Source organism: Pteropus alecto, unplaced genomic scaffold (genome assembly GCF_000325575.1).
Source record: "Pteropus alecto unplaced genomic scaffold, ASM32557v1 scaffold398, whole genome shotgun sequence".
Lineage (NCBI taxonomy): Eukaryota > Metazoa > Chordata > Mammalia > Chiroptera > Pteropodidae > Pteropus > Pteropus alecto.
The window spans coordinates 659214-687150 of record NW_006442497.1 but is presented as its reverse complement, the minus strand read 5'-3'; the positions used below and the strand labels follow the sequence as shown (position 1 = coordinate 687150).

Genomic DNA, 27937 nt, shown 5'->3' with positions numbered 1-27937 from the left:
TGGTATTATATGTATAAGTTCAATAATTGATAAATAGGCACTGTTAGTGTTGGCTATCAAAATATCAGATAAAAAGACTTAATATTTTGTTCTCTAGGTGTCTTTTGAGATTTGTTATTGTTATTAAATAAAACTTTTCAGCAAATAATACTGCTGGCATTGTTAGATCTGAAGGGTAACATTTGGTAATACTCCTTCCTTCCTGTTTTAAATGAAAAAAAATGTATTTCAAACTTAGAGAAACGGTTATTGCAAGTACAATACAAAGAACTTTTATTTCTTCCTGATCCATTTGAGAGTAATTTGCCAACGCGGTACCCCATCATCTCTCAATACTTTAGTGCGTATTTTCTGCAAACAAGAACATTCCATTACAACCATTAAAATCAGGAAATTAATATTGTTATATATTGCTGCCATCTAATCCTATTCAAGTATGCAAGTTGTCCCAGTAATGTTCTTTATAGCAAAAAGATCTAGTCCAGAATCATACTTTGCAATTCATTGTCATGTGTTTTTAGTTGCGTTCAAAATGGAACAATACCTCAGTCTTTCCTTGACTTTTATGACTTTGACACCTTTGAAAATTGTAGGTCAGTTATTTTGAAGTGTCCTTCAATTTTGATTTATTTGTTGTTTCATCATGATTAAATTTAGATTTTGTAACTTTAGCAGTAATACCATAGAAGTGGTGATGCGTTCTCATTGCATCTCATCAGGTGACACACATCTTTAGAGTGCTGGTGACATTAACTTTGATCCCTTGATAAAAAAAGTGTCTGTGAGACTTCCCCACTGTAAAAGAATTCTTTATCTCCTTGTAATTAATAAATATATTATGAGGAGGTACTTTGAGAGACTGTAAATATCACAGTTCTTATCAAACTTTATATTGGTATGGACTCTTGATTCCTATCTTAGTCACTGGGTTATAATCCATCACAGTGTTGATCCTCAGATTGTCCCAGATTTGGCTAATGGAAACCCTTTCAATCTGGTTTGTATGTCCCTTTGATGTGTCCTAATCATTCTTGAAACACTTCCTTACTTTCTAGATGAGATATTCCAGGCTTATCTTGAATGTACCCTGCCTTGGCTTGGAATCAGCCATTTTTCTAAAGAGTCATGGTCCCCTTTAGTGGAGAATAGTATTTAGAAACTAAACTAACTAAACTTGTTGCTTTTGGGGTGTTGCTTCTCTCAGGTCCTCTCAGTGGACACAGCTAGTATGTTTGTATGTAAATAATACACGGTGTGTATATACATGTACACATTTACATCTATATATCTATAATACCGAAAACTCTGAGTTTATACTGATACTTCCAGTTTGAATCCAGCACTGCAGTGTTCATTCTAGCTTTCTCTCTTTCTGAATTTTAACTCCCATTTCTGATAGTGAGAAACCTGGCTCCTATCATTCCTAATATATTTACTTGTTTAATCAATCCCACTCCGTGTAACCAGTCTCTTATCCCCCCAGCCCTTGCCTGGACACCCTCTTCACCCCATTCCTACCCCACCACCATTTGCAGGGCTGCTGCTATGGCCATCCTTGTACAGATGCCCTCCTTGAGTCCCCGTGCCCAGTGCCAGGTCACCCTTCTCACCCTACTTGACACTTAAATTTCATGCCAGCTGCCCCTTTGTGCAGATACCTTTTTCATTCTTCTCAGTAACTCATTCCAGTACCCCACTATGGGCCACCATGGTGCCCCGCTGCAAGCACACATGAGCGCCTACAAGCCAAGTTGTTGAACAATGAGTATATTTAAAGTTTATATTCCTAAACAGTTTTAATAGTTAATCTGCAATGGTATTTTCAATCCTAACTTAAATATCAGTTATCCAAAACTATTATAAAATTTAAAAATAATTGAAAAAAATCAATGAGGAAAAATAAGTAAGAAAAATACTTGTATGAATGGAAAGAAATTCAGTAAATCATTGCATGCCACTAATATGCAGTTGATTTCATTGATCAGTTGCATTTTTGTGTAGCTGCCCTACTGATGCAGCTCATTGTATAGAGAGGAAAAGAAATGAGAGCAGAGTGGAAGCTGACACATGTTAGCCTTGCTGTATTGTCTCTATTTTGAAATGTAGAAATAAAATTATTACAGGGATTCTCATTACTGTTATCATAAAATTACTGTCAGTTGTAGAACTTTGAATTGTTTTTATATATTTCAAGTTGTACACTCACTCACCTAACGTAGTCGCTGGCTCAGAGTAGGACTCAGTAATTTTTTTGTTGCATAAATTTGTTAGATGACTGCTATTGAGGGATTCAGAAAGATAAAGATAGGAGGAGAAGAGACAAGAGAAACATTAAAGCAGACAATAAGATAGAAAGGCCAAGAAACAGGCAAGAAAAGAGGAGGTGATGGGCGCTGATATGTTTATTATAAAGTTAAATTCATGATGCATCTTTAGAAACTATAGATCTTTCTTTCTCTCTCTCTTCTCTCTCTTTCTCTATCTTTCTCTCTCTTTCTCTTATTTATGCCTAAGGCACCTGGTCTTCCTAGGTGGTCTCCCATCCAAGTACTAACCAGGCCCAACCCTGCTTAGCTTCCAAGATCAGACATTGTGCTTGTTCATGGTGGCATGGCTGTAGACCATGGACTGTGGCTCCACTGGGGCGCGAACTCAGGACCTTCTGCATGTAAAACAGACATACTAACCGCTACACTATGGAACCATGTCCAGAAACCATAGATCTTAATGTCATATGTATAAGATGAATTTTTTACTGTGCTACAAACTGCTCTACCTCTGGGGTCAAGTTTTCTAAGAACTCCAGGTTTTTTTTTTTTTTTTTGTGGAGTGTGTATGTCTTTTGCTCACGTACTTAAAATGAATAGATTCCAGAGAGTTGAATAAGCTTTTACAGGTGGAAACAGAATTCTTAAAAGAAAAAGAAAGGGGTGGAGGGTGGGAGAGGAAGGAAGGAAGGAAGAGAGGGAGGAAGGAAGGAAGCCTTATTATGTACTTAGCACCATGACTCCTGGGAAAAAAAGGCTGTTTTATATTGGGTACCAGATTATTTATGAGAGATTAATCAAAACAAGCTTCTAACAATTTATCTTGAGTCTAATATTATTAAATTAATTTCACCTGAGTTTTGTTCTGTCCGTCACCAAATTGTCTACTATATTTGTGAGTCTGTTTTTGATGAGTTTGTTCTGATTTTACATTTTACATTTCTAGGAAGGCACTGCAGCACATGCCTCCACTATCCCTCTCACCAGGATCTACAGATTTCTCAACTTTCCTGTCTCCCAACGTTCTGGAAGAAGTGGACAGCTTCCTCATAAGAATAACTAGGTACAATCGAGCTTGATAAGGTGGAGTTTGTGAGGGGTGGAAGGCATCTATTAAGTCTATTAAGTCTTTTTATTTTAATCTTTTAAAGATTACTACTAAAAATGGTTCATTTTTAGTGACTTAAGAGAAAGTGAAATAACAGTTCATCTATCTAAACTCCATTGTCTAGCAATATCACTTGACCTTAGAACTTAAGAGTAAAGAGGGAGTAGTCCTCTGATTTAGCTTGAACAGATTTCTCAAAGTCCAAATGTAAAATCTCTCAGTTCACTTAGATCCCCAGCCTGTGGCCTTACTTAGCACTTGCTTACCTCTACGCACAGGTCTGACAAGCCTAATTGTCTATAAAACTGGGAAAGGGCACCTGGCTAGCTTAATAGCGGGGTTGCTTAGTGTAGAGACACTTAGCTCTGTCTCAGTGACTCCAGAGGACATTACTGTATTATAGTACAAACCAGGTGTTGGGTCATCCTAGACAGTTTTAACAGTTTCATTGTAATGTGTTAAAAAAGGCAGAGAGAAGTGTGTTGTGGAATAGATCTAAAATGCATTTTTGGCACTTGAAGGAATAAACCCTTAAGTCTCTGGCCAAGCCAAATAATTTCCCAAGGCTTCTTAATAGCAGAGGCTACTGCAGTAGCTTATATATTTTTGGTTTGTAAAGTTTGACTTGTTAAAATTGATATTATTAATATTATTTAATGCTTATAGATAAAGGTTACAGAACTGAAGATTTAATTACCTGATTTTCTGGGTTGATTTAGTATTTCTTTAGTTTATCCTAAAGATTTTTTAAAATTTATTTATTTAAATTAGTTTCAAGTTTACAGTACATTGGTTAGACATCTATATAGTTCATAAAACAATCCCCCCCAATTGCTCCTTCCCTCCCCTGGCCCTCCACCTAGCCATCATATTAATGCTAACTGCATTTCCTCTGCCATGCCTCCCATCCCTGTGACCAACTATCAACTACTAATTTGTACTTCTTTAACCCTTTACCCCATTCTTCCAACCCCCCTCCTCTCTGTCCATCACCAAATCGTCCACTATATTTGTGCGTCTGCTTTTGATTAGTTTGAACCTGGTAAACACATAGAAAGCATATGGCAGGCTAACTTTACTTATGGTAATCAATTACATGGGATTTGAGCTACCTGGATTTTCTCAAGTTTTTAAGAAGTGAAAAGTGTTTTGCTCTTTATTTACAGCTGCTGTTCTACTCCAGAGGTGGAGCTGACTCTTCTGGCTTTTGCACTAGCAAGGGGAAGTGTTGCCAAAGTGCTGAGCTCTCTATGTACCGTCACCGACCACCTGGACACACCCTATGATGCCTCGTCCCTCATCTCATCCATGGCATCAGTCAGGCAGAACCTGCTCCTTAAATATGGTAAATGGTTTAGGCATGAGGGATAAGTCATAATACCATTGTCAACTTGGGCATCTTCTTATCTTTTTGGGTAGTTTGTGGGCTGGGTTGTTATACCATACTTCCTGGATGGAAATACCCTCTTTGACTAGAGTTGGCAGGGAGAAGAGGGAGGTTGGTTCATTATGTCAGCATTAGCAGAAGAGGACCTGAGTGTCCACTAGACTGTACTCCCAGGATTTACTGGCCTGATCACTTAGGCTTGGTGGCCACTTGATCACAGCCATCTTTGGTGAAGTATAGGAGTGTCTCGTTGTATAGGCCAAGAGGGTTGGGAAGTTAGAGTACCTCTTATCTGGAGGAGTGAGGGAGCTAGCCCTGACATAGTACAAAGGATGTCTTGGAATGCATCCCTCTGCATCCCTGTGGTTACTGTTTGGAAGGATATATATGGACATACATTCATGACTGCCACCACTTTCCCTTCTTGGGCAATCCATCTGAGCACTTTTCTGTTCACCCAGGATGGGGCCTCCTAATCCTTCTCAACACAGGAGTCCATGTAGCTACTCCCAAATGACTGCAGTTGGCAAGTGAGGAACAACTTATTTGCTGTTTGGCCTCTAGTGCTAAAGTTCTGTCCACAAAATATAGTATCGGATCTCATTCTTTTTAGTAATAGAGGCATTACGGTGATATTTCTGTCATGATATATTTACCTTTGCCTTAACATGAGTTAATAATTTATGTTTAATTTTTAAAGTGAGATAATTGATGCCTTATAAATCCTGTTTCCCCCCTAAATTTGGAAAGGTCATTTTTTGGTGGGTGAAGTGGCCTGTCGCAGGAATGGCTGGATGGGCACGATATGTGCCGTCTGGAAAAGTTTTCAATTCAGATGAACTTTTATTTGGCAGGGAGCACTAGATAGGGAGGACTGATCGGGGGAGTGTTCGTTATTGGTACTGTTCTAGTTCTAAGTGGTTAGTGGGGATTTATTATATCATGAAAACAAAGAGGAAAAAAGGTTTTCAGATCGTCATAGGAAAAGCTGATTTTTATAATTCTTAAAACTTTCAAAATTTGCCTGGAGGTGTTTCTCTAAAACGCTAAGACATTATTTATATATTTAAATGTGATTACAATAAAAATTAATTGGCTCCAAAACATTATCTTGGAAATGTTGCCACCCACCCCCTGAATATGTTGAATTTGTGGTATTAATCTCTATTTTACAGTGTGGTTTGTTTCTAAATAGCGGTTATTCTAGAGTGCTCTTCTTGAAATCACTTAGGGACATAAGCTGTACTTTGTCTCTTTTAGGAAAGAACAAAAGATGGTGTCAACTTTTGTCTAATATTATTTCTCTAATTTGTCTATTTGTGTATTTGTCTAATATTATTGTTTTAGCTTTTAAATGACTAAATTTTTAGTCAGCAGTCTGAGTGGTCATGGGCACTCCATTTCCACCGATGTGCACACTAGCTTTTGATTTTTTCATAGTACTAGCTTAAAGAACTCTCTTTCTTTTCTTTGATCAGGTAAGCCTCTCCAGTTGACTCTGCAGGCTTGTGATGTCAAAGGAAAAGAAGAGAAGTCGGGACCTGAAAACCTCCTTGTTGAACCGTGGACGAGGGATGGTGAGTGGTGGATCTCTCCGTCTTTAATGAATGAAAAAAAGTCTGTAGTGTGCTCACTAGACAGCTGTGTGAAATCACACACTGGCCTTTGAAATTTTCAGGATATGCAATCGTTACTTCAGGTTGGCAGTAGTCCATGAACCATTTCCTTACTAGTGTTGTAATATGATAGGTGCCAATCGCCTGTAACAACTTAAAAGTTCTTCAGAGCCTTCAGTTTTGAAAAGCAAGGACTCTTCCTCTTGAGATATAAAGTTACCATTTTTAAGTTCAAATTGTCTTTCTATTAAATAATGTCATCAGTAGTAAGAAACTCAGTGGATTAGTAGCACTGTGCAGCTGAAAACATAATTTAAGAAGAAGAATATTTCTCAATTTGGCTGATGTAGTATTTGAAGTGTGTGGAACGAACCTTCCTTCCCTAGTATCAACTTGATAATCATTGATGTCCTCTTCAATGTTGCTGTATGTTCTATTCCTTATCTTGGGGAGTGTTTTTGAGTCTCATTCTCATTCATCTTGGCCAGCCAGTTAGTCTCCTGCGCATGTCCCCTTCTTACACACTATACTGGTTTGAATATTGCTAGTTCAGTAAAGGAAAAGGAATGTTCCAAAAGTTATCAAACATTGAAAGGAACGGGCCTTACTGCTTTGAATTTGGTTTCCTCTTGGCTTTCCTCACAGCAATACAGACCTCATTCATTCTCAGTGGTCGCCTTTTCTCTGTCCTGTTTCCTGTATTTTTTCTTAGTACTAGTGAAGTAAAGACCTCTGGCAAAACACGATAATCCCATTTGTACCTCCTCTCTTTGGTGATCTTCTTAAGCAATAGACTCTTGCACTAGACAGTCTTCCTACAGTCCTTCCTGAGCAGCTCAGCCTCTGTAGAGACGTTTTCTTCACAGCATCCATCTCCTGCCACACTAAAGGCCACCAAAAGCCGCTTAGTCACCAGCTTTTAAAGTGGGGTTGGGAGGAGTTGATGGTTATTCTTCAGCTTTTCCTTTTCCCCCCACCCAGGAAAGGCAAGACCACTCTCTGAGGAATTGAAATTTTTATCTCTGGAGCATGTAAGGCAGAATATTCCGGAAACCAATATATGGATTTTTTTTATACTGTTATCACTATCCACTGGAAATCTCTTCTGTTTTATCTTTTTCTTTTTTTACTTATAACCATTTGAAATCATGTCTCCATCTATTCTTTTTTTTTTTTTTTTTTTAGAGATTTTATTTTCTTAGAGCAGTTTTAGCTTTATAACAAAATTGGAGGAAGGTACAGAGATTTCCTGTCTCCACACATGCATAGTCTCCCCCATTATCCACATCACTCACCAGAATGTTACAGTTTTTACCAAGGATGAACCTCCATCGAGACATCGTAATCACCTGAAGTCCACAGGGTACACTCCTGGTGTTGTACATTCTGTGGGTTTAAACAAATTTATAATGATGTATATCCATCATTATAATATCAAACACAGTATTTTCACAGTTTTAAAAATCAGTATATAGATTTTTAACACTATTCTAATTTTGAAAGGACCACAGGTTTTTCTGCAGCTGTTAGAAGTATTTGCCAGCTCTATGTCTGGTCTGATTGTAAAACTTTGTTATTCTCCCTGTCTTATCCACCCACCTCTCCTCCCTGGGGTGGATGGATTTTGTAAACTAGTCATAGTTTGTGGATTTGTTATTTTCGTTGTGTATGTGGGATGTAAATGGGTATGGGAGGAGACTCAGTTTCTTTTGGCCACTCTCCTTCCACAACCATCAATGTCTGTGTCTTGTAACTCAGAGTAGATTTTGGTCTCTCTTGCTCTTCTACAAAAAATGAGCCCATGGATATAGGTGGGACAGGGGAAAGGCCTCACAACCAGAGCTGTTGGGTCTTCAGGAGTGATTTGTTTCTTCCCGTTACAGGAGGAAAAGCTCTTTTCACTGGTACACTTCAAGTTCCCCAACTGTGGGGAAGTATCAGTTCTAGACAAGTGCGACTTGCTGCACAGAGTGCCAGAGAATGTGAATGTTGATATTCCAAAGGGCTAACCTTCCTGTGATGGCGGCCACTGGTCTGGTATTTTAAAGGAATACAGGGTGCTACCAATAGAACTGCAGAGGTAGATTTAGTAACTTTCTAAAATCTGTAATTGCTTATTTTTTTTTCTGTCATTTTAAGAGAATAAATTGGGCAAGTGGCAATGATGTCAAAACAAATGTGGCTTTAAAATATCACAATTAGACACATGAGCTTGTTTTTTTCCAAGAAAAGGCATAAAGGTTTTATTTATTGACGTTTTAAGCTTTATTTGTTTATTTGTTTTGACCTTAAAAATGCTTAAATCTGTATTTGGTGGCAATGTTGTTTAAAAAGAGTCTGATTCTTTTGACTTAAATTATTGCTTCAGCTATTTTGAAACTAATTAAAAGTGCTGACTAAGCAGTTAACATCTGTGCAGTATTTCAGCCTTTACAATAAATTTGATTAGATAGAAGCATCTAGATCCCTGGGAAAGTAATAATTCAATAATTGGTACAGTTTTTAGTATTGTTGTTTAGTGGAATTGTGTGATATTCTGGCTATGTGGTTTCTTAAAATTATCTATAGAATTACTGTTTAATAGAACTAGATCATATAATAGTTTGTCTCTGAATTAGTAAAAGTTCCTTTGGATTTAATTTTCTTGGTGACAAATTTTGCATAATGTCTTATGGAAATTCCACTTTGCAAATTTTTGTGCTATTGAACTCAGGGTAATGAAATGAGAAGCATGAAATAGCTTTTAGTCTTTTAATCTTGCTAAGGCAGAATGGGCAAGAGCAACTTATGATCCCAGGAAGAATAGTTGGTTGGTGCTGACTTGAGCGAATATATGAATTATATCATTTACAGAGAAATCATTGAAAGAGAAAGGTAGCCTTGAGCCTAGCAGCAGACATTTTTGTGAATTATTAAAAGATAATTAACAAAAACAAAAAAGGTCTCATACAAATGACATATATGAGACTGTGTGTCTCATACAAATATAAAGTGAACATATATCAAACCTTTTATTTATCTCACTAATTACTGAAGAACCAGTAAGATGGTACAAACAGTTCAAAGGAGAATTCATAAAATGCGCATAGACCAATGAGAATGATGACACGAATCTACAAATAGATACAAAATTGGTCAGTACTTGTAAGGGGAATCAGCAGTGTTTCCACAGAACACAATTTTTATTTTTGTGCATAAGGATCATTTGCATTACTGTCATTAGTCTACAGTTTATAGAATTGTAAAATAGCACAGAGACAATGAAAGGTGACCATAACTTAAAGAATGTGCTACACAGAACACTCAGCAATCTTTTTTCCATTTGAAAGTCTTTCGCAATCTTTGTTGACAGAATGTTCTAGAAGCTGTCTAATCCCTCTCTCAGCCTCTAAGCCTGCTTGCTTTTGTCAGCCTAGTTGAACATCAGTCATGGTTTTAGGAATGGCTCAGAAAGATGATTGATTATCCAGTGTTTTGTCTCTTCGAATTAAAAGCACAATCTTTATAAACATTTTTGTTTTTGTATCATTACTTCAGAGCAGTGCCGCCTGTATGGTTGAGATGATTGTGCCCAGAGGAAGTTGTACCTGGCCAGTGGTCTGTTACCTAGGGGTTTATCAGTGTGATTACATCTGTCCAAAGGGGAAATCTTTTTCTAATTTTCAGAAAGCACCAGATCAACTAGTTATCCCCTGCCTTAAAGGATTATTTTTGTTGATCTTAATTCTTAGGGTTATAACAAATAAGTAAGTCTTCCTAACTTTGGTTTTTACTTTATTGTAGGTTTTCTTACAGAGACTGGAAAAACCAGAGCAAGTACTATTTTTAGTACAGGAAATGAATCTGCCTTCCAAGTTACACAAATCAGAATTATGGTAATTTTTATTCTACCTTCTTTTAGCAATATTACTACTGTTTTAAAATATAGAATTACATTTCAGAGGTCCATGTCATTGGTTTTTCATTGAACCTTTAATGATTGATTATTCTGTGTCAGGCCTGTAGCAGAGGGACACAAAGGTGAATAGATTGTTAAGTCTGTGATTGGTGTGAATATAAGGATTGAGAAAGGTAAGAAATAATTTCTTGGGAAGCAGCTTTCTTACTTTTCCAGGACTTAATGTATTTGAAAGATTGTTTCATTGGTTTGATTTTGCTTTAAGCTATTTGAATTTAACTATATTATTTGGAAACCAAACAGCCACAGAATTTTGCCCCTTTGATGTACTTTATCTAGATCTCTGTTTCCAGGTTCGACGTGGTGGCATTGGTGCCCAGTGTGGACTGGTGTTTGCCTATAACTCATCTTCTGATAAATTTCATGCAGAAGAACACTTCAAAAGGTTTGAAAAATATGACAAATGGAAGCTTCAGGAATTCAGGCAATTTGTAAAAAGCAGGTAAGGAACAGAATAAAAACTTTTGTAGTTAGTAAAATTGTATACATTCTCTTATTGGTAAAATATGCTTTCTTGTCTAACCTATCCTCAGTGACCATGAGCATTCATTATTACTAAGAGCATATGTGAAGATGTATATTTTTATTTGTTCATAGACTCTTACTTGGTCCCTTCTGTGACCAGACGTACACCTCTTCAAGACAGCTAAGTAATAAAACGTGCCTGACTTGTGGGCAGCCTGAGGTCTTCAGTCTTACTTAGCCTCTGAGAAATTTACCCATATCCCAGCCTTCCTCCTCCTAGTCATACTTTTATTGAAAATATTTATTAAGCACCAACTATGTGCTAGGCCTGATGCTAGGCACTGAAGATACTGTAATAAGCAAATTGGCATAATTCCTGCTCTTCGGAGCTTCCTGATGAGCTCAGAAGACAGAGGCTAAAACTGGTAGTGTCACAGTATTATAAATACTAGGTGGGTGTCCTGGGAGCACATGGCCGAGCACCAGACCTGATCAGGGAAGGCTTCCTGGAAGAGATGTTGTTTATAGTGAGAACTAAAGATGAATTAGAGTTAATTAGCCACTTGAAGAAGTAGAAGGAGAATGTCCTAAGCAAAGAGAAGAGTAGATTTGCGAACTCAGAGGTGAAGTATGGTATCTTCAAGGACTGACAGGTTCCGTATTGCTGAGGTATACTGTGAGGTGGAGAGCGGTGAGAGATGAAACTGGAGAGTTACGAAGAGGGCAGGTCATTAAAGCTCTTTTTGTCTCTGTTTCAGAGTTTAAACTTTATATTTAAGGCGATGGCAGGGGTGGGGGCAGGGAGTGGGGTAGAGTTCTAAGAAGAAGGAGAGCAGATGCGTGTTTTAGAAGCACTGGTTCATGCTGTGTTTAGCATGGATTGGAGTAGAGCAAGCATGGAGGCAGAATGAAATAGAGGAAGCTGTCACTGTCAGCTAGGAAGCCAGGGGTGTATTCTCAGCTAGAGCAGCAATAGCAGTGATGGAGAGATGTAAACCGATTTAAGAGACAACTTGAAGGTAAGAGCAACAGGCCCTGGGAGTGAGTGAATGTACAAAAGAATAGGGAAGAGAGCTTAGGCATCAATGAGTCCTGGAGTTTTGGCCTAGGCAGGTAGGAACATTGATAGTGCCTTTCTCTGAGTTAAGAAATATCTCAGGAAAAACAGGTTTGAGGGGAAGATGGTGAGCTCAGTTTTGGTGTTGTTGAATTTGATGTTCTAGGAGGACTTTGAGATACGTGATAAGTAGATGGATAAACAGGTCAGAGCCTTGAAGAGATGTTTGTGCTGAAAGTATGAGTATATGGGCTGGGAAGAGAAGAGAACTTAGGTCAATGTGCTAAGAGGCACCAGCATTTAAGGGGCAACAGAGAGAAGGAGGCTGAGAAAAACAGCTGGAAAGGCAACAAGAAAGCCAAGAATGTGTCATCATGAAGCCAAGTTTAAAGAAGTAGGGAATGAGCAGTTGTGTCGAATGTTACCCAGGAATCAATAAGATAAAGTCTAGGAGTGGACCTGTTGGATTTAGCTGCAGAGGTTGTTGGTGGCCACATGGGCAGTGTTGTCCCCTTATTACTAATAGCAGGTTAGAGCTCATGATGCTGAACCCTAAGCTTGCTGTTTTTGCTACTATATTTCACAGGCAATGGGATGCTGGAGTTAACAAAAGCCTTTGTCATCCAGCACTGTACTACTAAGCTTTAACGTACCAGATGAGTCACCAAGGATTGTGTTAAAATTAGAATTCTGATTCTGTAGTTCTAGGTGGGGCCTAAGTCTTTCATTTCTAACAAGCTCCCAGGTGACTCTGCTGCTTCCCATCCACGGACCACACTTCGAATATCAAGGATCTAAAATAACTCCCTCTCTCTGTTGGACTTCCTTTGGTGGCATCCCTGACAAGTGGTCATTCAGCCTCTCTAGAATACTCTTAATGATGGAGAAGTCACGGCACTTTAGTAATTAGAATATGTTCAGTTGAAATCTACATTTGTAATTTTGACTCAGTGGTTTTAATTCCAGCCCTCTAAATGAAAATGAACAAATCTCACTTGCTGCTAAGGTGTACCTCCCATCGTGGATATATGCCTTTTTAAAAGATGCTTTTGTTTTTTAATAACTAGAGACTATACTTGTTTTTAAGCAGCTATGTCATGCTCTTGGACATATTAAAATAGTTCTTTTTCCCTTAACCTACTGTCAAACAAGACCTTACACATCTTATGCAGGATGGGTTTTTTTGTTGTTGTTTTTTAACAACAGATGTTTTTTAACAACAAAATGCAGGGCTACTTTCTACTCCCTTGCTGACTTTACCTTCTGGTTTTAGCCTGAACTACTCCGAAATCTTGATTTGGTTGTTGTACATATTATCACCCCCTCTCTAGTTTGGAAATCAAAATGTTAATGTCCATGCACCTATCTTCCTGCCTTTTTTTTCTGTCCCTATGGTCAGGCATTGGTCAGTCTGCATGCTCCAGGATCAGCTGTTTGGTTGTTGTGATATATAAGGGGACTAATACTCAGCTTTCTTTTCTCCACCTTACCTGTTATGCGGTACAGTGAATGAGATTGCTTTTCTCTGCTTTTTTACACCCTGCCAACTCTCTATAGCTCAAAGTTTTCTTTGATGTCTCCCAAAGCAGGAATTAAAAAATCCTCAAACGCACAATATTGATGAAACTCATCGATATGGTTTTGGGCTAAGACAGATTGGTTTTAAGGTGAATTATATCATGAAATGTGTATGCTCAGAAAGACTGATGTTAAGGACATTTTTTTCCTCTGTGTTAGAGAACCTACTCTCAGTCCTTTGTTTTTTTCCTCTTCTTGCTTTGAATCCCCGGGTTTGCTTTGCTTTTACATATGTAGTAGTCACATGATGCTAGCTTGTTAGCTTTATCACAGACTAAATAATGTAAAGTTTGAGGAATGTTACTTGAAAAAACTGCATTTTTCTCCTTCTTAGTTATTTAGTTCCTGAAAAGAGAGTGCCATTCACATATCTAGTTTTTTAAAAGAAGTGGCACAACATTATGCCCCTTAAGCCTTGAGGCTGAAATGCTTTCTGGAAGGACTTTTTAAGGAGTAGGAAAAAATACTGAGGCTTGTGAAGGCTGGTTTTCTTATTGGTTCATTTTGTTTTGTTTTGAGCTCTAGGATCTGAAAACTCCCCAGTTTTTACCCTTCAGTTGTTACAAGTGGCCCAGACCTCTGGCTGGTCATATATACATAAGCCAAGGAAAGAAACCTGAACCTGCCTCTCCTTTGTATCTTTCCAGAAACACATACCAGCTGGTGCATTGTACTTTACTCCTGAGTAGCTCATCTAAGACACCTTAACTCCATGCATTCCCACTTATCTAGGGAAGCAGGCTTTCTCTTTAGTTTCCAGATTATATTTGGGACTAATAATAGTTCCCATTTCACAGATGAGGAGGCTGAGAAATGGGGAGGAAATTACTACCAACTACCTCATGTGTTCAAAAAGGCACCAAGTACCCCATCTAGTCTTTGATTATTAATTGAGTTAAATGCTACTTAAGTGGTACCTTATCCATTAGACCCTTGAAAAGATGTTTGTGATTAATCTTGTATTTACAGGATTAGCTGCTCATCTGATGACCTTGGAGAGGATGATCCTATTGGCTGGTTTGAGCTGGAAGAAGAGTGGGATGAAGCAGATGTCAAGTTGCAGCAGTGTAGAATTGCCAAAGTAAGCATTATTGAGTTGTGACCTTCACATATTTGCCCACACCTCTCATTTTATTCTGTGTTTATTGAGTGGTTATTGTGTATCAGCCCTGTGCCAGCACTGGAACCCTGGAGGTGAATCAGACATGATTGTGACCCTCAAGGAGTTCATAGTCTAATGAGAGACATGGTTGTAAAAGGTACATGATATAGGCTCTGATAAAGGGATATATAGGTATCCCAGAGGAAGAATAGCTAACAGCCTGGAGTTCACTGGGGAAGGCTTCCCAGGAAAGGTTGTGTGAAGCCAAATGTTGAAAGTTGATTAAGCCATCATCTTTAGCCAGGCTAAGATATGTAGAAAAGGGCATCTCAGGCTGAGAGAACATCAAGTACACAGGCTTAGGTGCAAGAGAGGTGTGTTTCCATAGCTATGAAAGGAACGGTGATTAACAGCTACTTAATTTTTTTAACTTCTAGTGTAAATCTTATTTAGAAGCTTAAATAGAGAAATAAGAACTGTCTTTGGGGTTTATACACAGTAGATTCTTAGTAAGTATTTGTGCAGTTGAGTAGTAGATTCTGAAAGGCTCTCGACAAAGGCTCTTTCACTGTAGGAAGCAGATAGTTTGCACAGAAGTTGGGCTTTGAAAATGGCTTTAACTTTGAGCAGACAAAGTTATGTCTTGGGCTACCAGCACATGTGTTGCACGAATCAATCAGAGGCATTGAGAAAACAGGCATTCATTGACTATTTTCACCATGTGTCTGACTTCTGTTTCAAAATGACTATGCCATAGAGCAAACATCTCTTCATCCGGTCTTATCCTTTTTTTGCCTTGAGGAGGGAATAATGCCATTTCTTTTATTGTAAAGCCATTTCTTTTTTGTGATCTTTCCCAAAAACTGACTTCATTCATCATTTGTATTGTCTTTTTCTGTTTGTCGTAGATGCTGGATTTACATTTTGTGTCCCTAGTGTTAGGCATACTGGTACCTAATAAATTATTAAAGTCATAAGAGGATCTTCCAGGTAGGCCTTTATCTTCCTTTCATCAACATCCAGGGCTTCTGAGTCCTTCTCTTTAAATCTCTCTCATTCTAGTATTTGATGGTGAAGTTCCTCTGCACTCGTCAGGAGTCGGCAGAGCGCTTGGGAGTACAAGGGTTGAGCATCAGTGGATACCTCCGGCCTGCAAGAGCAGAAGCAGAACAGAGCATCATCTGTGCTCACTGCAGAAAGGATGTGGAGGAAAGTGTCTGTGGGGCCACGTTGCTCCTCAGGACCCTTCAGTTCATCCAGCAGCTCGCCCATGACCTGGTAGTGTTTCTTCAGTTGTTAGATCTTGCTCCTCTGGGAAAATAAACAAGTGTCCGGGAAGTGAACACCAACCAGTAAAACCTGGCCCTGCTGAAGCCATACAGTATGAATGAGTATAGAAGTCATTATATGCTACTGTGGTGACACTGGAAGGCCAAGGGGAGTGAGATATTGGGCACTGAGGGCATCATTCAGTGAAAGACGAAGTAGCATATGGCCATCATTGTGAGGTGTCCTGGCATAGGCCTACAACAAATTTTAAAGATCCCCAGCTGTAGTTGCCAGTGGTAGACTAGGGAGTTGAAGAAAGTTTATGAGATTTATATCTTCTTTAAGTCTAAGAAAATTATTCCTGAACTGTAGGTGAATTCTGTTTGTTTACTAAAAATACCAAAATAATGTCAGGATTTGAAACATTTGTATTTTTTGATACGGAGTTCTACAGTCACTAATAAAAGCACAGTGACAACTCACTCAAAGGAAGATTCCTGAGCCATCACCATAGAGAACATGGCTTACCTCAGGAATCCAGTTGGAGGCCTCTTGCGTGGTGTGCAACAGTGTCTTGACCTTCATTCTGCTTCAGGGCACATTCAGAGGCTGGTGACTGAACTTATATATGGCTTGTTTGGTCTTTGTTATTCAAACACTCCTATCACAGCAGAAAACAGCAAGTGAAAGGGAGATGCTCAGGAATAGCAGCAGCAAGTATAGCAGAGTTAGTCTTTCAGCCTACATGTAGGGAAGGGTCAAAACAGTAGAGTCCTGGACAGTAATCATCATCAAGTAAAGACTCTTATATTCTAGGTGTGGTGTTAGGAAGTCAGGGAGCTTTCGTATGTGTGTGTGTGTATACACACATTTACATATGTACATATATACACCACACACATACTCATATATTTTAGGAAGTTTCACACTAAAAATAGTTGTTCACAGACTTTTAGTAGTTAAGAGTAAGCATCAGTCATTTGGGAATTTTACCCATGTAGAGCTTCCTCATCCTTTAACAATGAGAAGTAAATGAGCCATTATATGTCTCTAAATGCGTTTTTTAATTTTATTTTTTCTGATCTTTATAATTTTTTAGGTGCAGCAGAAGGAAAGTTGCTTAAAGTATAAATCTTTTCTGGACTTTGCGGGTCTTGATTTGCAGATCTTCTGGAATTTTTACAGTAAATTAAAGCAAAAGTAGGTCAGAATTTGCTATAAGGTGATAATCATATTAACACAATTGAAGACATTGAGTATTGCTATTCTAAATAGATAATTTTTTTCTTCTAAATTTTTTTTTTATTTCTCACTGGTTTATATTGTTCTGATTTGAAAGATGTGGTTATTATGGAAATAATACCTAGAAATAAAAATAAATAAAATAATATTTTATAGAAATTACACGTTTCTACAAACCACTGTATTTGGGCAGTGTTTTCACAAACATTTTCTCATTTGATTATCGTTAGGACCTTGTGGGATGAGCAGGTCAAGTACTATAACAGTATCCACATTTTCAGATAAAGAAACAGAATCAGAAGTACATTTCCTTGCCTCACAGAGGGCAGAGTCAGATGGGTCTGTATTTGCAGACTCTACCTAGTACAGTGTTCTTTCTGTTCTACCTTCCTTCCTCTCATTTGGCATTCTTTTACTGAGCCTGATGCCTAGAGGAGAGTCTTTTGTAGACAGCTATTTGGCTTTGGAGGGTAAAAGCAACTTGCCTTTTTGCTTTCTGATGTTCTTTGTCTTTCTATAGCCCAAGAGAAGAATGCATCTGTGCCCAAACTCTGCTTCTGCAGCTCCTCCAGAGCTGCTTCTCGGTGCTGCAGGGAGATGCATCAGCTGCCTCTGAGGATGAAAAGGCTCCATGCAAGAGCCTTAGAGGGGCAGAGGACGCCAAGGAGCTGTACACCCATTTATGTGATGGTAACGATTGTTTGTTTGTTTGTTTGTTTTTAATGTGACCTTGCATTGGTAGCCTGCATGGCCTTTTGCTGTAGAGAACAAGGGGTCCCATGATCATGTAAGCCCAGGAAAGAGATTGCTTCTTTGGAAAAAGAGTGTTTCCTTTGATCCTCTTTTGAATCATTGTTTTGATTTCAAGATTTATTCCCTCATTCACAACTGTTCAATCTTTACTTTAGCTAAGACACAGGGATGAGGTTAGTAGGTTCAGGGGGAGAAATTGTAATGATAATTAAGAATAAAACACATTAGTTAATGCAGATATATATAGTAAGTGAATAGATAGACTATGTTAAAGCTGATTCCATTGTTCATTTTTATCAGTGGTGGATAGGGTGGATGGAGACTCTGTATCCATGGAAATATTAAAACAAGAAGTCAGGAATACCCTTCTCAATGGAGCTGCCATCTTTTTTCCTAATCGACAGACCCGGCGGAACCATCTCTTCACCATGATGGTAATTATTTACGTTAAAAGTATGGATTCTATTTCTGAGGTCTGTTGGGATAAAATTTATTAGTCTGTTTTCTATGAATATCTTGTCGGTTTTAATTTTCCAAATATAACAGAGGGCCTAGCCAGAGCTGTAAAGAATAAAACAATAATAATTATTTAAAAATGATATAGCTATAGATTATTTTTATTGCCTATTTAGACAAGCAGCTAATATAATTAGTAATAAAAATTTGATGAAGAAAACTAGATATAGCATTTTAAAAAGGCATTTTTACATGCAACAGTTAATTAACAAATAAAAGTGCTCTGTGAGATGCATAAAAGCCTATAGAAATGAAGGAGGGAACAAAAGAAGCATAAAATGTGGTTTCCCATGCCAAAAAACTGCAGTCCAATTGGGAATGCCTGACACATGGAAAAACTGACCCCATATGCAATAGGCACTTAGAGCAGAATCATACAGAGGCTAAGTGGTTGAGGACTGTTTCAGAGAGGAGGAAGGATCTTTGATTATATTTTAGCTGTCCACAAAATTTGCATATCAGTTTGAGGGACTGGTTTTCACATTTTGAGTTATATAACCTTTGACATCATCCCTGACCTGACCCACTGGACTATGGGGAGAGTTTAGTCCTGCTTGTGTGCCAAAAGCATTTACAAGGCAGCTAAGCAAATGACTTTTTTGCTGGCATGTGTCCCACTCAAAAAAATATAGTATATGAGACCTCTTGAATGACATCGCTGTTTATTAGCAGAGCAGCCTCCTCACTTTCCCTTTGCCCATCTTTTCCGACAGCAGTGGTAAGGGTTACATTTTTCCCTCATTCTGATTAATTAGATAGTGTTGCTGTCATTTGTGACCATATCTTCTCTCTCCTACCCTTTTGTGCCAGGCAGGGCCTGGGGTCTTAAATCTCCTTCAGTGCCTTGCATAGCAGCAGGTGTTCAATGCATTAATTGAATTAAGAAAAAATAAAAATGCCCCTAATGTAGCCCAGTAGCCTCATCAGGAGGTGTGATTCCTATAACTCTCACCATAGGCTGTTCTGTCTTATATAGAGAAAGCTTAGATCCTGTTTAAAAACAAAGCTCACAAGAAATGCACTTTGACCCTGACTTTTCCTCTTGCAATGGCATGCCCAGTGATGTAAAGTATTATACATCTTTATGAGGTCATCTTAAACGTTTGCATCGAGCTTTGCTGCAGGAAAACTTTGTTAACTTTAGCAGTGAACAAAAGTAAATCTGCCATCTTCTGTTTAGATGGATGGTTCTGCTCCCTCTTAGCACTAGGCCAGGTCTTAGTTGGGTGCTGTCAGATGGTCTGCTGACCCTGGCTTTCCTCATGCTTGGGAACGGTGGGCAGTGACATTTCATGCTGCTCTAGGTTGCTGGAATGTCATGGAATAGATTTTCTGAATGTGCAATTGCTTATTTTCTAGAAGAATGCCACTGAGCAGGAACACAAGCAGTCCCTGCAGCTCACTTTCCGCTCACTGTGCACGTATTTTAGGTAAGTTTATAATTCTCTTCAATTGTCCAACATTTCACATCTTTGCAAAGTTGTTTTCTTGAGCTGTCCCTTCTTTTCATGTGCTTTTGGAGTATCAGATACTTTCCTCTACTCAGCCAAGTTTCTGGAGTGAGATATCACTGGTCACAGGAGTGACTAAAATAGTGGTAGAGTAATAATCTTATCAAGAGCTTATCTGAGTCCCAGTCATTATAAGACAATATAGGGTTGAACTAATCCAGGATCTCTTTGAATAATTCAGTTTCTAAGTAATTTTTGAAGACAGACTGAAGCCAAAGGAGTTTGGGGTCTATACTGAAGTCTAAAAACCCATTACGTTAAAACTCAACTGCAGAAGCACAGAATGGTACTTTAGCAAAAGAAATATGCTGGGAGGGAATGACTTGGAGGTTTTTGAATGCTTTGACTGCCAAAGAAGCTGATGGGCCTATAGGTTGCATTATTGGAGGTACAGACTCTTAAAGGAGGGTGGGAACTAATAGCCTGGGCTACTGTCTGTGGATACCAGAGTTAGAGGGCTCTATAAAATGTGTTTCAAGGATGATGAAAGAGGCCGGGGCTGTCATGTGAGGAACACTTGAAGACACTGGGAATGATTAGCCTAGGTTATCAAGTTAGCAGCCATGAGGTTAGGTGTATTTCCTATTGATGGTCAAAGTGATTTATTTATCAAATTTATTTCTTGAAATCTCTTCTAAAGATTTGAGGATCTTTGAACCTGTGCATACATAAAGACATGTGGATAGACAGTGGCACAGACCTAGCTGGGACCATAGCTTTTTTCCTGACCCAAACTCCTCACATCTTACACAACTGCCACTAAAATCTTGCTAGGTTCTTTTTTGAAATCTTTCGTTAAGAAAAAAGTATGAAAATCTCCTTCCTGAAACAAGGTGTCATGACTAATTTGTGTTCTTTCAGTGATAAGGATCCAGGCGGCCTTCTACTTTTACCTGAGAAAGGAGACCTGGCTGACATGAATATCAGTGAAGTACTGGCAGTCATGAGTACTCTCCTCTCTGTTGCTGCTCGAGAGGTAACTATTGGATGCTCCCTGATTTCCTTGCCTTGTGCTTTTAGGAGCACATGATATAGTAGTCACTGTGCTGTCCCCTTTAGCCCTCATTTACAATAGGAATGTAGCTTTCTTCCTTGACCATTGTACATGAGCACAGAGGTTTCCCAGCCTTCCTTGGCTCCTGATCAGCCAACTTCTGCAAATGACCGAGGGGACACTTCTGTGACATGTTTTTTTCACTCAGCGGTGTTTTTGAGATTCGTCCACATTGATGCATGTGCACAATATTCCCTTTATGAATATGCCACAATTTTAATTTGGAGGGATAGTTGGGTTGTTTCCAGTTTGGGGCAATTACATAGCAATCACAATATGAACATGTCTTGTGGTTCTTATGTGCAAGAGTTTATCCCTAGAGGTCAGGTGACTCTTCAGAGAAACTCCAGAGAGTAAAGATGATGATTAGAGAGCCATAGAAGGATGAAGAATTGTTATTTTAAGGTGGGAGAGATTTGACTGAGGCTCAGGGGAAGGAGCCAAAGAGAAAAGGGATTTGAAGATGTGAGAAGGATATAATTGGGCAGGTCCCAGCAGCTTGGGTGGAAGGAGGAGCGGTAGCTGCCGAACAACCCATCTTTGTAAAGGCTCTAGACGTGCCATGGCCCATGGGCACCCAGCCTGGCACGTGCCCGCCCCGCTGCCTCGATGGCCAAGAAGAAGCTCAGCTCCACTGAGGAGGCAGCAAAGGAGGAGCTTAAGAGGAGGTTGGCGAGGTTGTCAGCTAAACCTGCTCCTGTAAAAGTGGAAATGAAGCCAGAAAAGGCAGCAGGAAAGGCTAAATCTTCAGACAGAAGTGTGCAAACAAAAGGGAAAAGAGGAGCAAAGGGAAAACAGGCCGTAAGAAACTGAAGATTTACCTGCAGAAAATGAAGAAACTAGAAACGAGGCGAGTCCAGCCCTCTGATGAAGCAGGAGAGAAAGAAGCCAAGTCTGATTAATATCGTATACCATGTCTTATCTGTGGTCACTGTCTCCCTTCTTGTACAATCTTGAGGAATATTTTTATCAACTATTTTGTAAATGCAAGTTTTTTAGTAGCTCTAGAAACATTTTTAAGAAGGAGAGAATTCTACCTCATCTCATTTTTTAAGTGTAAATCCTTTTTTTTAAGACGTAAAATCATTTGCTGGTCGTTTATTTTTTGGTACAACCAGAAAATAATGGAATATTGAACATGGGAGGCTTTGATTGTCTTGGGTATCAGCTTAACATTCCATAGATGGGGGTAATTTTTATACCCTATAACACAAAGCATACTACATGGCAGTTTGGAGTCAATCGTGTATTTAATATATCTTGAACATTTAAATTACTTCTGTTCTCATGTTTTTGGTAGAATTGCTTCCTAAAGAAAATCACTCCTTGATCTTGGCTGTCCTTCAGAATTTTGTGTAACATCTTTGTCACAGTAGTCTCAATTTTCCTAGTAACTTTATTAACATGATGTGAAAGATTGAAAATTTGGTTATGTAGTATATGATATTAAATTGTGAATTAATGGAACTTTGATGTCAGTGTTACCAACATTTGAATATATTGGTACTCGATATTCTATTGAGGAAAGCTAGCCTCCAAATTTTAAGCTGGAGAGTCACTGGAATAACTGTTTAGAAAAGAATCGCAACTACATGACTAGGTTTTTTGGTACATACGTCAAGAATTGTGTACAAATTGAAGTGTCTGTATACTTCTCAAAACAACCAATAAAATCTCGATTATGAAAAAAATAGAGATATAATTGATGGGGTAAGGTTCCTGAGGCTCAGAAGGAACCTTATGAACTAAAAACCATTTGTAAAAGTTCTGAAAAGCTGAGGGCAAAAGAGGAGATTTCATAATACCGTCTTTCTTGGTCACTTCCAGGTTGAAAGCTCTTTCGTGACCATTCCCCATTTCCCTAGAATTATCTTGCCAGTGATAGCTGCTGTCTTAAAAAATGCCCTTGGCTGTGTTCTGTGAGTTACCTTGTTGTGAACACTTTCTCTTTGTCTCCTCCCCTGTAGTGTGAGCTGTTGATGCTCAATGGGGCACAAGGGGAGGTTGGCTCTGTGCTCTTCTCCCTGTTCTGGTCTGTCCAAGGCAGCCTGCTCTCCTGGTGCTACCTGCAGCTAAAGAGCACAGACTCTGGAGCCAAAGATCTTGCTGTTGACCTTATTGAAAAATGTGAGTTTTAGGATAAAATCCATGAAAACAAATAGGTGGTTGGATTTTGACTCTATGTTTGTACTCACTTTAGTACCTCATTCGTTGACTGTGCATTTATTTGGTTTTATTTTCTTGATACAAATCAGATTTGTCTTTGGTTTATTTTTTTCTTTTTAAAATGGAATTCTGTGGCATGCTTTTTTTCCCCAAAGTTTCCTGTCTGAATGTAGGAGTATGCCTAAATATTTTTATTATGGGGTTGGGTCATTTCACAACCTAAACATTGCCTTTGCAGTTATACGGCACTGTTAGTTGATGCTGCACTCTTCAGTAGAGTCTGTTATACTTGCTTTAATCAAGTCATCCAAAAAGGAAAGTCTTAAACTTTAACATTTAAGGTGTATGAGCACTGCTGTGATCTTTGCCAGTTACTGAAAATAATCAGTTTCATAATCCGTAAAACCACAGAAAATTATATGTAACTCAGCAGGTTCAGAGAAATCGTAAGTGGGAAATTCAACTCCATCAAACTTGGTTTCAGCAGCTAAGACAAAAATGTTTACACTATTGAGCCCTGCCACATTAAGGCTTGTCCCATCAGTTGGCACACCTAAGAATGGGCCCATTATAAACAAAGGGAAAGGAGAGACTGACAACAGAGTCAGTCAGCCATTTAATTTCACTTATGAAAGTGAAATTTCCACGTCATTGAAAAGTAGCAAAGACATCAATCAGTCAGTCAATCAATCACTTTAAAAGAAATCTTTTACTGAGACTTGTACCTTTTCCACCCAGAAGAAAGCATTTGTATGACATCTCATGGTCTCATGGCCCTTCTGATGTGGAATTCCCTCCACAGCTTCTATGACAGCTTTGCCCTTGATGGCCAACCAAGTGATATTTCTGCCGTATGAAATATTAATTATTCTCTTTATATTTTGGTAGATGTGGAACAGTTTTTGGCACACATGAGAGTGATTTTGGAATCCCTTTTGTCGCAGTACAGTGGGAAAACTATAGTAGAAAAGTTATGTAATTCAGTGTTTTCAATGGCAGCTCGTCAACTGGTAAGACAAAGTGGCAGCCATTTGTAAAGGGTGGGAGAGAGTTGGATCTGCACCCCCAGGCAGAGTCTAAGGTGGACACTAAGTGCTTTGTTCATCTTCCTTTAGGTAATCTTTCTGCTGGACTTTTGCACTTTAGACATTTCCCACTGCACACTCTTAAGAGAGTTCAGTACTCTAACAGAGCTGTTGAAGAAGCTCTGCAGTGACCCTGAAGGAGGACTGAATAAGGTAACTCGAGTTGGCACTTGAACCTGCTGTATATCCTCTCTTAGGAGCTATATGATCATAGTTAAAGAAACATACCATGAGAATAGGTCTACACAGATAAATTGCTTCTAGAACACCCCCTGTATTTTATCAGTGGTTTTGCCAACAAGGGTAAATGCCAGTCTGAATTGATTTGGTGTGGTCATTGTTAGAAAGGAGACACAGAGGAAGCTGTGCACAGATTAGTTTCATCACTTTATAGCACATGAGGTTATATAAAAACCATGTAAGTGAATAACCAGATTGAAGTCTAGAAGAGAAAATATATGTTGCAAGGCAAATTAGAAGGGTCGATATTTAAAAGAAGTTCTCCCTCACTTAACCTTACAGGGTACAAAGTTGTTTCGTTATCTTGTTTGAGTCACACAACAACTCTGGGAATAAAAAAGGCATATATGAAAAAGCCTTTTTTAAAGGGAAAAAGCAAAGACTGAAAAAAAAAGTCAGGGGAGAGGAGTAGATGGCCTCAGATTTGCTAAGTTCTCAAATAGGAATTTAAGGTCTTTAAATTCCTCAGTGTTTTTTCTACTGGAAATTCATGCTACTAGTGATTTGTAAGAAATTGTTTTGTCATGGTTAGAAAAAGCTAATCACGGGGTTATTGTGGTGCAGAAAAAAAAAACACACATCTACTCTGTAGAATGATAAGTGTATGTTGATCTATATATGTAGATGGTAATGTTGGGTATATTTTTAGCCTGTGTGATAATCTGCGTAGGGATGTAAAAGGCTCTTCGTTTGGAGCATTGATATAGGATCACAGTTTACTGCATGGGGCAGGATGTAAAGTGATGAAAACCCTTCTTTCTTAACTCGTTTGTTTGCATAGCTGGATGTCGAGACTTGGCAACAGGAACGGCCAGTGGTGTTACACACGTGGACTAAGGAGTCTGCTCACAACTATGAAAATAATTGCCATGAGGTGTCTGTCTTTGTTAGCCCTGGGGCAACGTATTTTGAGGTGGAATTTGATGAGAGGTGTGAAACTGAAAAAAGGTAAGACACATGTTTTTCTTTCCCAAGCAAAAACGGATCCAAAATGAGAGAAGGAAAGTGATAGAGATTATGCTTTCACAGGTATGATTATCTGGAATTTACCGACACCAGAGGTGGGAAAACACGTTATGACACAAAAGTTGGCACTGATAAATGGCCCAAGGTGAGTGGCATTCTCAGAAAGAGATAAAATGCCTACTTCTGCATCAATTCTTCTCCTTTTGTCAGTCCTTAGGGAGTAATAGGTGTATGGTCTTTGAAGGGAAGCACTTACATTATATGTTTGGTAAAGGAAGGGTTTATATCAGAGTTCAGCAAACTATAGCCCGTAACCTATTCTTGTAAATAACGGTTTTTTGGAACACACTCATGCCCATTGTTTATGGATCATCTATAGCTGCTTTGACATTGCAATGGCAGACTTGAATAGTCGTAACAGGGACTATATAGCCCAGAAAGTCTTAATAATTTATGATCTGGTTCTTCGTAGGAAAAGTTTGCCAACCCCTGGTTTATATCACATTGTCCGGAGTAAATGGGGAGTTGTAATCATTCACAAGAAGGGGCCAGTGGGCACAGGAGTACCCAGACCATGGTGGTGAAAGCCAGAAGTCCACCTCACAGCTAGGTCTGCATGGTCTCCAGGGCTGGCTGGCTCAGTGCTACTTCAGACTGTGACCTTCCCTCTGTTGTCAGTGGTCCTGGATGAGCTCAAAGGAATGGGCAAGCATGAGCTCTGGCTGAGTAGGTAGTGAGTAGGTGGGCATCTGAGGTTTAGAAAATTGACCAGCAGTTTTCTGCCAGCTTTGCTTTTTCATGAGGTGCAGTTATAAATTTTCCGTTTCAGTCACCCCGTTGTACATTTCTCCTTTAGTAGTTTTGGTGGGGTAGATAAAATATAATGGTGAGACTATAGACTGATTTTAAATGTAGATTTTTTGAGTCATAAAGAACATGCTGCCTTCTCTAGTCTGTTTGACCACATGACTTTTTTGTTTGTTTCTAGAAAGTGACCTTTAAGGCTGGTCCTCGGCTACAATTTCTCTTTCACTCTGACAGCAGTAACAATGAGTGGGGCTACAAATTCACAGTCACTGCCTATGGCTTACCCGATGTTGCTGTGTCTTGGGGGTTGGATTTACAACTCCTTGTTTCCCGACTGATGGGACGCCTTGCTTCCCAGTGCATGGCACTCAAGTCTGCACATCGTAAGTCCATATGCCTTTCCTTTCCCTTCTTGCTATGGTCACATTGAAAAGCAAAGTGGTACTCTCTCATTAAGTCGTCTCCACATAATGGCAGAGCAAAGGTATTGATAAAATTCCCTTTCAGTTTCCTTTAAATCAGACCAGATTAAAATATCCACTTGACACCATGGGGAAAGGAGCTGGGTTTTACCAGCATTGTCATCCTTTTTTTGTAAGTGAATTTTGGTATACTCCAGTGAGAAGGCAAAAATATAGAATAAATTAATTGTATATCTTTTAACTGTGTGGGTATTTATGTAAATATATGTAAAGATGTGAACGAAGATTTTATCTGAAAGTGATTTCTTCAACTTAGTTATTAAATCCATCCAAGAAATAAGAATTATTTAGAATACAACTTTCTAGTGTATTTCTATATCATTTCTTCAGTTTTTTTTTTTATTTTAAAAAATATCATAGAAAAATTGCGTAATGGAGAAAAGCCAAGGAGAAAAGTCATCCTTAATCCTAACACCTAGAGATACTGTTATTAAAATTTTAATTGATTTCTACCTAGTCTTTTTTCTGTGTCTATTCATAAGCACATATATGGTGAGTATTATTAATTTTTACAAATTTAAGTTTATAAATTGCAAATATTTCCACATAATTAAACATTCCTAAATGGTCTCTTGTTATACCCTAGAGGTGGTTCACATTCCGTTTTCAGCTTAGTATACAGATTAGTCATTTCAGAAGTACCTTATAACTGAAGCTGTTCCATAGAATGGTAACTATTTCAGGACGTTCTTATGGCTTGGGTTCATCTGGGGTATATGTTCATGAAGTTCACAATTATGTTCTGGTAAATGTGGGTGAATTCCCTCCAAGTCTTAAAAATGCTCAAGTTTTAAAATATCTTTTCATCATTAGTTCAAAGACTCTCAATGTATTAAGGAAAAAAAATAGAGCTCTCATAAGCCTTCTTCTCTTTGCAGAGTTAGGAAGTAACATGGCAGTTCCTCAGGCAAAAATGGCATTAGTCTTAAACTCACCCTTGTGGAAACCTGTCTTCAGGCATCAAATAAGTCCAGAGCTGGGATTAGAAGCAAGCTGGCCCACTCATCCATACCAGGATAGTAAGGAGGTATTTACTCTTCTGTTGTTTTTCTATATGGAATGGAAAGTATTTACTAATATTTATTACTGTATAATCATTTATGTTTATGTCTAATCACCCCCCACTAAGCTGTTAGCTCCTTAAAGGCAGAAACTATCTCTCATTCATTTAGTGTCCCCACTGTGTACCACAAGGGTCAGTGTGTAATGCACATTTAAAAGCATTGAATGGATGACTCTTCAGTGAAATATAATAGTTGCTCAGTAAATCTCTCTTGATGGAGTTATGAAACAAACAAGTCGAGTCTG

General features: G+C 38.6%; 1 protein-coding gene and 2 pseudogenes across 1 annotated transcript in view; all 3 read left to right on the top strand.

The window, feature by feature from the left end:
* The window catches only part of ZZEF1 (zinc finger ZZ-type and EF-hand domain containing 1), a 107683-nt gene that overhangs the window by 27724 nt on the left and 52022 nt on the right, over positions 1 to 27937 (top strand). Inside the window, 19 exon segments of the mRNA XM_025040130.1 lie at positions 3214 to 3330; positions 4542 to 4720; positions 6241 to 6339; positions 10162 to 10253; positions 10630 to 10778; positions 14406 to 14517; positions 15601 to 15816; positions 16907 to 17007; positions 17570 to 17739; positions 18103 to 18236; positions 19681 to 19748; positions 20691 to 20805; positions 22851 to 23010; positions 23938 to 24059; positions 24165 to 24287; positions 25156 to 25322; positions 25404 to 25485; positions 26329 to 26530; positions 27508 to 27656. Of these exon segments, the coding sequence (XP_024895898.1) occupies positions 3214 to 3330; positions 4542 to 4720; positions 6241 to 6339; positions 10162 to 10253; positions 10630 to 10778; positions 14406 to 14517; positions 15601 to 15816; positions 16907 to 17007; positions 17570 to 17739; positions 18103 to 18236; positions 19681 to 19748; positions 20691 to 20805; positions 22851 to 23010; positions 23938 to 24059; positions 24165 to 24287; positions 25156 to 25322; positions 25404 to 25485; positions 26329 to 26530; positions 27508 to 27656 (2557 nt within the window).
* On the top strand, positions 6686 to 7513 carry LOC102883514 (annotated as a pseudogene).
* LOC107196426 lies at positions 20812 to 22576 on the top strand (annotated as a pseudogene).